The sequence below is a fragment of the Lactuca serriola genome, chromosome 7 (assembly GCF_051521515.1).
Source record: "Lactuca serriola cultivar US96UC23 chromosome 7, Lser_US96UC23_V15, whole genome shotgun sequence".
Lineage (NCBI taxonomy): Eukaryota > Viridiplantae > Streptophyta > Magnoliopsida > Asterales > Asteraceae > Lactuca > Lactuca serriola.
Genome location: NC_136414.1, coordinates 61,461,577 through 61,472,233, shown reverse-complemented (window position 1 = coordinate 61,472,233; position 10,657 = coordinate 61,461,577). Strand labels below are relative to the sequence as shown.

The 10,657-nt window shown below is 31.4% G+C and overlaps 1 protein-coding gene across 4 annotated transcripts; it reads left to right on the top strand.

Annotated features, from left to right (window-relative positions):
* The first annotated feature begins 3,371 nt into the window (after window positions 1-3,371).
* On the top strand, window positions 3,372-9,188 carry NIG (NSP (nuclear shuttle protein)-interacting GTPase). 4 transcript variants are annotated; one of them, XM_079012242.1, is made up of 12 exons: window positions 3,372-3,528; window positions 3,778-3,896; window positions 5,860-5,921; window positions 6,049-6,136; window positions 6,229-6,290; window positions 6,389-6,485; window positions 6,585-7,577; window positions 7,654-7,761; window positions 8,090-8,182; window positions 8,293-8,431; window positions 8,588-8,639; window positions 8,720-9,188. In XM_079012242.1, the coding sequence occupies exons 2-12, from the start codon at window positions 3,798-3,800 to the stop codon at window positions 8,853-8,855; spliced, it is 1,929 nt and encodes a 642-aa protein (XP_078868368.1). In that variant the 5' UTR covers window positions 3,372-3,528; window positions 3,778-3,797; the 3' UTR covers window positions 8,856-9,188. The 4 variants fall into 4 exon arrangements, with proteins under 4 accessions (XP_078868368.1, XP_078868367.1, XP_078868366.1 ...); XM_079012241.1 differs by having other exon boundaries at window positions 8,087-8,182; XM_079012240.1 differs by having other exon boundaries at window positions 8,084-8,182.
* Window positions 9,189-10,657: the final 1,469 nt, after the last annotated feature.

Below are 10,657 nucleotides of genomic sequence, written 5' to 3'. Positions count from 1 at the left end.
TTATTTTTAGCTTTTATTTATTATATTATTATAAACAAGTAATAACCACACAAAATCACATAATTCACGTAATATTTTTAAGTAATTTATCTTTATTACTTTAAAATAGTTAAAATGGTTGACCTAAACTATTACATCATCACATCAATGCTTAGCCTCGAAACACGGGCGTTGCATTTCCACACCTCTATTTATCGATTTATTTCTCAAAAAAAGCCACGACAGTCATCGACAAGAACTGGGTTTCTATACCTTTGCCTTTTTTTCCTATTCATCGGAAAAAACATGACATCAATGAAGATGGTTACCAACAGATCGAGGCGGTCTACTGGTTACCGTCGACGACAACAACATCCAAGAGGTTGCAAGCTATGGTAGCAATGGTGTCGATCGAACTAAGAGAAATAGATGGAGAAGAAGGAAACATTAGGTTAGAAAAATGTGGGGTTTACGATATAGTGGGGTGAGTTTTGGGGTTTTTTATTTTTATGATATAAATAATTAATAAAATGTTTTTTTTTTGTTAAATACAAGCATGCAAAATTTACCCAAACCACATGGACCATCCGTGTAATATATATATATATATATATATATATATATATATATATATATATATATATATATCATTATTATTATTATATACTTATAAAGGAAGCATTTTTCCTTTCACCACATTAATTTGAAACTCTCATTCATTTTTTCTTTCACCACATTCATTTGAAACTCCCATGACTTTTCAATTTCTTTCTAATAATGATTATAAGTTGGTTAATAAGGTTAAATAAATAACAAACCTAAAGTTTAAATATATAAACTAAATTTCAAAATTAAAAGAATATATTTTTTCTACTTATAAAGTTATGTTTTTAACTTTTAACATATTATACTTAATTTATTAGGTCTAATATGTTGTTGTATGTAAACCAGTATCATTTTAAAACTACAACTTTTGAACAATTTGTATAAAATACTTAAATTGTTAATTTAAATATAACCTTACACAATCAAGTTAAATAAAAAATTTTAGTTCAACTTAAACAACCTAAAGAATATTTAGTAAATAGTTAAAAGTGATAAATTCTAGTGTTTTTCTAATAATAATTATAAGTTGGTTAATAAGGTTAAATAAGTATCAAACCTAAAATGTAATCATAAATAAACTAAATTTCAATATTAAAAAAATATTTTTACTTTTACTTATAAAGTTTTGTCTTTAACTTTTAACATATTATACTTAATTTATTAGATTTAATATGTTATTGTATGTAAACCATTATCAGTTTAAAGCTACAACTTTTGAATAGTTTGGACAAAATACTTAAATTGTTAATTTAAATATAACATTACTGGGTCAACTTCAATATAAATTTCAACATTGCTAAATACAAAAACTAAATTGTAATACCAATTTAACTAAAATATTTCCTAAAAGTATTTTTATAATCGTTAAAAGTTTTTAAATAAGTAGCTTAAAATAACTTAAAATAACAATAGTTAAAAATAACTCTATATAAATGATTATATTGTTACCTTTAAAAGCAAAAAAAAAAAAATTTGTTTTATGTTTTAAATAAATACAATGATAGAAATTAAAACATTAAGCAAATAAATTTTAAAAAATTAATTAACAATAACAACTTTAAATAACATTAAACCATGTATTATATTTAATTTTATTCATGAGTAACCCGTGGGTAAAGGTTATTTAGAAGATTAAGATTATGTAGTTTTAATAGATGTATATATTATAATATAATTCAAAATAATCAATATATTATATCTACTTAGTACACGAATTATTATATCAAATTTAGCAATAACATTATTGTTATATTTAAAAAATCAAATATTTGTAAAGATTTAAGCTATATAGATGCTTCTGCGCAACGCGCGAGTATTCGCCTAGTGTATATATATATATATATATATATATATATATATATATATATATATATATATATATAGAGAGAGAGAGAGAGAGAGAGAGAGTTAGGTTCAAATGTTTTCACTATCTATTGTGTGCCCGTATGATTGATTCTGGACCAATCATTTTAGTTATTTTAAGAAAGTAATTAATGCTTATTAAATGCTGAAGATGTAATTAATACTTATTATATCTTCAACATGTAATATGCATTAATTACTTTCTTAAAATAACTAAAATGATTGGTCCATAATCAGTCATACATGCACACAATAGATAGTGAAAACAAAATAACCTAACCCTATATATATATATATATATATATATATATATATATATATATATATATATATATATATATATATATATATATAGAGAGAGAGAGAGAGAGAGAGAGAGAGAGAGAGAGTGTTAGTTTCATGTGAGACCATTATTTTTTGTGGGACAGGAAAACGTAATCCTAGCCACTTATTTTGTAGATAAAAAAATATTTTTAAAATGTAAAATAATTGATAATTTTAGATTTAAAAAAAAATATTATTTTCGTCATTTTTTTATCCAAAAAAATAATAAAAAAAATAAAAAATTACCGTTTTTTTGAAATATTTGTGAAATATTCTAGTAGAATGTTAGAATATTCTAGTAGAATATTAGAATATTTTACATATCTGACAAATCTACTAAAATACTTGAATATTTTAACATTCTAAAAATCATATTGGAATATTTACAGTGTAATATTGTATTAGAATATTTCACGTATTTAAAAAAAAAACAGTAATTTTTTTAGGTAAAGAAAACGACAAAAATAATAATTAATTTTTTTTTTGGGTTTTTTTTTTTTATTTTGCATTTTAAAATTATTTTTAGATTACGTCTGACGGTCTCACAAAATTAACATGGTCTAATATATATATATATATATATATATTAGATCCATTTAGTAGTTGACTCATTGTCAATGGTAAAAGCTTTTTAAGCTATTCCAAATGGAGGTCAAATTTGTATTTTTCTATGAGTTTGTGAATGGTGAAGTCTATTTATTACAACCTTTGGGTTTTGAAAAACTTATAACATACTTCACACTTTTTATAAACAAACTTCTAAAGTATTGATATCATATTATTAAGGTCGTACGAATTTAGATAGATGATATTATTTTTGGTTATACTATTAAGTATACTTAATAGTATAATTTAATTTAATTTAGAAAAGATTATAATTTGTAATGAATCAATTAAAAGATTAGATTTCAAAACATAATTATTTTATTAAAATATAGGATAATGAAGATTTTAAGGAAGAAATTCTTTTACGGCTTAGAATCTACTCTAGTTGTCATGTACGACTGGTCCTTTCCACATGTCCAGCTCAACTCAACGGATCGTCAAAAATTCCAGCTTCGCATTTTAGACTTTTCTTTACTCCCCTGTACCCGCACGCATCCAATCTTTTCTTCTCTTTTTCTATTCTCTCTCTCCCCTTTCTCGGTCGACATTACAAAGGCACGCTAAATTCTCTCTCTCCATCTTTGATCTTTCTCTCTGGCTGTGTACAACTAAACGATCTGTGAAATCTCTGCCAAAATCATAAGTTTTGAGGTCAGTTTCTGGATTCTATTCAGTTTATGTGTTTTTATTCATCATTTGGTCTTCTAATCACTACACATGTATCGGGCGTGGTTAGATCTGTTGTTTATGAAAAAATCTGGATGTTAATTGATGCGCAGCTCGATTTTTATGCTATGTGTTTGTTCAATTCGTCACTTTGTCGGTGATTGATGAATTTGTATTGATTTTTGAAGTGGATCGCGTCAATGTTGATTGACGTTTGTGCTTTTTTTAATACAGTTAGGGTTTTGATTGGAGAAATGGGAAGTCGGTTGAAGGAGGATGAGAGGAATGAGAGAACTATACGGAATCTATTGAAACTTCCTGAGAATCGGAGGTGTATTAACTGCAATAGTCTGGTACTGTGTCCACTTGTTTCTGCCTTTTTGTCGGATTTTGTACTCTGTTAGATCAATCAGTTATCTAATTTTGATATTAATTTACTTGAATTTTTCTATTCTTGAAGTATGCAGTTTCTTTATATTGATTATTTGACTGTCCATGCCACAATTGGACTTCAACTTCAAAATTTGGAAAAGATTAAAAAGATATATATAGTTGCAGAAGCTTAACTGAGGATAATGTGTAGGTCAGTAGTATATTATCTGTACTCCCAATTCACCATTTAGCATTCTCTCTTTCAAAAGAGTTGCAATTTGCAAAGTGGATGGAGGCGAGTAGCAAATTAGCAATATCTATATGTATTAGAATCTGACTAATTGGGAGTTACTATCAGCAATTGAATCAACTTCTGGATTCTATGTATTTTCTTCAACGTTTAAAGAAAACACATAGGGCTCATTTTAGTTATTGATTAGTTGTTATCTTTGAAAGAAGTTAGATGATACTAGTTATTTTCTTAAGCTTTCATGATATTAACTTCAATAGTGGTGACACAAGTGGAATTTGGGGATTATAAGATTTTTTGGTGATGGTATCAGTATGCTTCTTAAATATATGTACAGCATTATCCATGACTGTTCCCTATTTATACTTCATACTGGTGTCATAGTCATTTGTTCTTAAGAGAGGAAGTTGGATTCTTTGCTAACTGATCGATAAGATATCTCTATATTTCCAGTTTCCTTACTTTATAACTCTTTTGTCTACCAGCACATTGTTAGTCTGTTGCTACTATGATTTTAGCAGTTAGGGGGGGGGGGGGGGGGGAAAGTGGAAGCATAATTTCGTTTAAAAAATTATTGCCTTTGTTTCTAAGCTTGGGACTCTGGAAATAGAATGATTATTTTTTTAAAAAGGATTTATCATATTGAAAACGTAATAACTCTAAACTTATACTCAACATTTAGTATCAACTTATCGACCGAGCTTTATGAGTTCCTTTGCTGACCATGTTAAGCTTGGATCACATTTAACCATATTCAACAAGATGGGCTCAATCCTATGATTTTAGCTTATGTAATCAATTTGGCAAATTGATGTGAAAATGAAGGTGTGCACTGTAGTTTTTACTTACTTTAGTGATAAGAGTGAAGTCAAGGAGAAAAATAAATAGATTGATGTGGAAATGAATCTATGTATGGGTCATCCAATTAGTGAGCATGTCAAAGAAACATCGTACCTCAATCATTATAATGGAAAATAGGTATGGGCCAGCCAATTAGTGCAATTGTCTTATGAAGTTGTTTCACTCCATTTGCAGGTCTTATTTCTTAAAATAGAATTCTTATACATGAATGTGCTTTAAATTCTAGAAAATGTCACATGCTATTTTGAGTTCTTGATATAATCCATAATTATAATACAAGCCTTAGGCTGGAATAATTCTTAAGTATTTACTCTTGCTTTTCTACTAAACCAATTCTTAGGGGGTGTTTGGTTCGCATAATATTTTGGAAGGAATGCAATCTATTAAAGGAATTGGGATGTGAATGAGTTGGAATCTGTTATGTGTTTGGTTGACACAGGTGTGTGTGTGGGGAGAGATGATGGTAATATGTTTTGATTTGATGAATCATGACTAAAATAAAGAAAAAGTGGGAGGGCATTTTTGTGTTTTTAATAAAACACAAGGAATTGAATCTAAAATCTTTGCCCTTTGCCAAAGCTCGTTAAAATACTTAATTTAATGGAACTTAAAGAATCCCAATTTGTGTCAACCAAACACAATTTTTACTGGAATTTACATTCCAATTCCTCCAAATCCATCGAAATCCACGAACCAAACACACCCTTAATTTCGGCTGTGTTTAGCAACTTTAGTCATTCTTGAAGTTATTTGATCATATAAGTTAATACCAAAAAAACTCAAAATTATGATCTTTTTAGTATGTATCATCACTCATGGCATTTGCTCAATAGGGACCTCAATATGTGTGCACAAGCTTCTGGACATTTATTTGCACAACTTGCAGTGGCATACAGTAAGTACCAAACCAACTTACTATTGTTGAAAAAGAAGTCCATACTTCATTTTCATAGAAACTAAAAATGTTTAGCAACAGGTGTTATTTAAAATGGCTATTAAGCACATATTTGATTTTTCTACAGCCGTGAGTTCACTCACAGGGTAAAATCTGTGTCAATGGCCAAATTTACTACTCAAGAAGTTAGTGCTCTTCAAGGAGGAGGAAATGCGGTAATTTTGCTATGTTTCTTTTTTCTTTCAATCCAGCAATAATGTCACATAAAATACGAAATCTGACCCTTCTTTTGTTTGCAATAATATAGAGTGCCAAGGAAATATATTTCAAAGAATGGGATGCACAACGACAATCCTTCCCAGATAGCAGGTTTGTCATTCATGAATGTAATGCAATAAGTATAACTAACAACAATCATGTATTTGTTTCTTGTTTGTAAAGCTTGTTGTTATTGTTATTGTTGTCAGTAATGTTGAGAGACTTCGGGACTTTATCAAACATGTTTATGTGGATAGAAGATACTCGGGTGAGAGAAGCTTTGACAAGCCTCCTAGAGCAAAAATGGTATGTATGCCCACCTAACCTTATGCATAATAGTGTTTGCTATGATGGAATCAGAGAAGGAATGGAATTGGAATGTGATTCCTTGTATTTTGTTATTAGGGGGAAACAACAGAAGACACGTACCAAGGTGGTTCCAGAAGCCCGCCCTACGAAAACGAGCGGCGTTACAGCGACCGCCCTAGTCCCGGTGGAAGAAGCGACACGAGCTCCAGAAACAGTTATGATGAAAGACGCAGTCCGGAATACAACAACCAAACCCAAGATTTCAAAAAAAGTAGCCCTGCGCGTGGTGGTGGTGATGTTGTCAATGACTGGCGTCGAGAAGATAGATTTTCAAAAACTCCTGACATAGGCCGCTCCCCTGATCGCCAAAAAGACATATCTAGCCCTCCGTTAGTTAGACCTGTTAGAGAGATACTCGGAGAAAGTGTCTCCCCTTTAAGAGTCATTGAACCTCCTCCCAAAACCAATGGTGGTTCAACTTCTTTACAACCACAGAGAACTGCGTCTTCTAGTAGCTTGGCGTCTTCTAATGGGAATCCTCCTGTAACTGAACTAAGAAGAGAAAGTTCTTTGATTGATTTTGATACTGATGATCCTCAACCTACTCCTTCAGTTGCTTCGGTCCCACAAACACACCAAATTCCCCCTTCTGCTGTTCCTGTTTCGTTAAATGACAATTGGGCAAACTTTGACTCAACCCCAACCCCAACTCCAGTGGTAACAAAGCCGATGCCTTCTTCTCAAGCTCCTTCAAGTGGTGCTAACTTGCTTGACATGCTTTCTGAGTTATCAGTTCCTGCATCTGGTAACAACCCACAAATGTCACTTTTTGACACAAATCCTCCTCCTCCTGCTCCTCCTGCTGCTGCTGTTGCACCACCATCGGCGTTTGCCCCTGGCGGTGGTCCAGCGGCACCAACACCAACACTGTTTGATGCGTTTGGGAACTCTGGTGGTGGACCACAGTGGCAAAATGTGCAGCCTCAGCAAAACGTTATGCAGCCTCCTGCATTGTTTAATCAGGCTCCCACTCCAAGTGTAGATTCTCAAGTTACATCTAAACCTGCTGCTAAACAAGAATTACCTGCGGTAATAATGGCACATGTTTTTGTGGGATTTTTATGGATTTAAAATTTTTAAAGAATTATGTTGTTTGTGTGTGCAGGATTTATTTACTTCAAGTTACTCACCTTTTGGTGGACAGGGTGCTCAAGGGTGGTACCCTGCTCCACAATATGGGATGGGATTCAACATGCAATATAATGTTCCAATGGTACGCGTTATCACACAACCTACCACAACACAACTCATTACTTTTTATATCAAAATTTTCGATCCTGTGCTTTAGTGGAAATTATGGATTTGGTCCCCAGTGATTTTATTTTTTATTTTTTTTGCTTTCATACCCCGTGTGGTTTCATTTTGTTTTGAATCTGGTCCTTTCCAGTAACACCATGTAGTTAGCACCATTGATTATGTGTGAAAAAGACTAGTTTAGCCTTTGCTTTTATGGACACAATTTGTAATTTACTGTTTTATATTTGAGATGCTATGTTAATACATTAACTAATTAAGCGTGTTCTTTAATGCAGCAGCAGCAGCAGCAGCAGCACATGCCACCAGCATTTGGGCAGCCGCCAAGATCAGCAAATCCATTTGATGTGAATGAATCACCTCCAGCTCAAGCTCCAACAGTAAGCATATATCATTTTTTTTGTTTTACTATTTACAATTTAGATACCAAAAACCATCATTCCATTCCATTTATTAATGACAAAAGTAAATTTATAATCGTATCTTGTAGATGTTCCCTTCAATGGCTCCATTGCAAAATGCGTTACCAAACATGGGACCTCCTCCATCAGGCATACAGCAAGCATGGATGCCCAATCAACCTTCTCATCCTTTAGCAACGCCACCATATGGATCATCAATGTCTTCTGGTACACTCCTTTTTCTTTTGTTTCGGTATATATAAAACAAGGGTATTTTGGTCTTTTAATAATAAAAAAAATGAAGAAAAAGATATAGAATCAAACCTGTTTAAGTTACTATTATTCTTGATCTGTTAAATGTGATCTATTGTAATATTGTGTCAGGCCCATTCATGGGACAACCATCTCCAAACATCCCGTCTCAACCTCAATCCAGGTATTTTTTTTTTTAAATATTTATCTCTAGCAGATTAAATAAATAAAGATGAAATAAATATATATGTGGTATTATTGCAGGGGGCAAGTAGGAAATTTTGGATACGACCTCACTTCTTTGGGTTCCATGAATAATCCCAATCAACAACAACAAAGTGGATTATACACACAAACAACACCAACACCCAACACCTTCTCTTCTAACCCATTTGGGTGATTAAAACCACAATAAAAGATCTTGAATATAAATTGGTAATGAATCAAGGAAGGAGCATTGCATTGCATCATCTGATTGCTTACTCCTGAATCATCCAAGGGAACAAAATTCCTTTGTAGATTGATTGTGTTAATCGACATTTAGGTTGGGCTTATCTATGTAAAAACAGTGCTTTTGTTGTAAGAAAAGAAAAGGGAAGGGGGAGAGAAGGAGGATGGTTTTGGTGAACTTTTTTGTTTTGGGTGATTTTTTTGTTTTGTTTTGTTTTTTTTTTTTAATATTGTATTATTGTTATTAGCCTTGATTTATATTAATTATTGCTTTCTTTTTTCATTTTGTTTTGGTGTTATGTTGTAGAGATCCAAGGTACATGAATACCTTTACATGTTATATTCAAAGTATGTTCCTATGTTAGATACTGATTGAGTAAATGCTTGAATACTGTAAATTTTTTATCGGGTGTAATATGAATCAGGTGGTTGGTATTTTTACTTTTAATTAGGATTGAATTATACTACAAGAGCATCCAATTTTGTATTATATTAATCTTGATTGAACTTTTTATGAAGATAAAAAGAAAATCCAACCTAATGCCCTTTTATTAATTATTAGTATCTGGTTCAATTCGGTTCCAACAGCTTATTTTGTTCATCCCTATGTAGTCCTCCACGTTAAGAAAATGCAAAATGGTTGGATTTCTTCAGCCTACGCTATGTTTGGCGGGCCAACCGAATAGCTAGATATTGATAGCTGATAAACTAATTGATAAAAATTGACCTTTGAAAAACAAATGGCTAAGGTAGCTGAAATAACTAACATAAAAGGGCATATAGAAGATTGAGTTTACTAATAATTAATAAACATATATTTGGGAGATTTTTGGAAATGTTCAATAAGCTTGTTGAAATACCAGTTTGAATGGCTTTTTGACAAGCTAAAAAAATGCTCGAAAAATAATTGAAAACAATTGTGAGAGTTTTCAATATTCTTGTCACAGAAAACTTTCCTAATTTTGTTTTTAACAAAAGACCGACATTTAATCATATAGTTAAGACTTTAATGATTTATTTTAGTGAATACGAATTACATAGTTTTGTATTAACCACAATTACACATGGCAATTGGTGTACCCATGTCGTATATTTGTGTCAGACACGAAGACACGAATTTACATGACATAAATTGTAAAACGTGTCTAGTCTCTAGATATGAAACACAAATTTATACACAAAACACGAATGCTATATTTTAGAAAGCAGCATGCTATATTTCAAAAATATATTTAATAAATGAAAGTACATTGCTAAAACAAGCTTAATTAAGAAAGTAGCATGCTATATTTCATTTAATTATTCATGTCTTATATGTGTCTGTGTGTCACATGAAAATTAATTATTTGTGTCTTATATGTGCTTTAATAGAATCATTGAACGGAGATTTGAAAACTGTTACTTTTGAAAGAGGTGACAACATAAGCAATGATACTCAAGAAGAAAAATGGAAGGCACAAGCATGATCACATGTCGGTTACTAATATCTCAACATATGTAGGTTCGATGAACATAGAACATATCCAGCCGTGAGTCTGGTTTTGTTGGCAATTCAAACCACCAGCTAATACAATGTGCAACTTTTACCCCTCTATTTATATACATGTTATTTTTCTTTCTTGTTTATAATCTTTATTTCATGGGTCCCACAAGAGGTGGTCATTTCTGTTCTAATGAAACTAGCGGGAGGATGCACATCATTGGCTGATCAACTCAATGATAAAGCATCTGCAAGTCCCGTTGGATAGTATA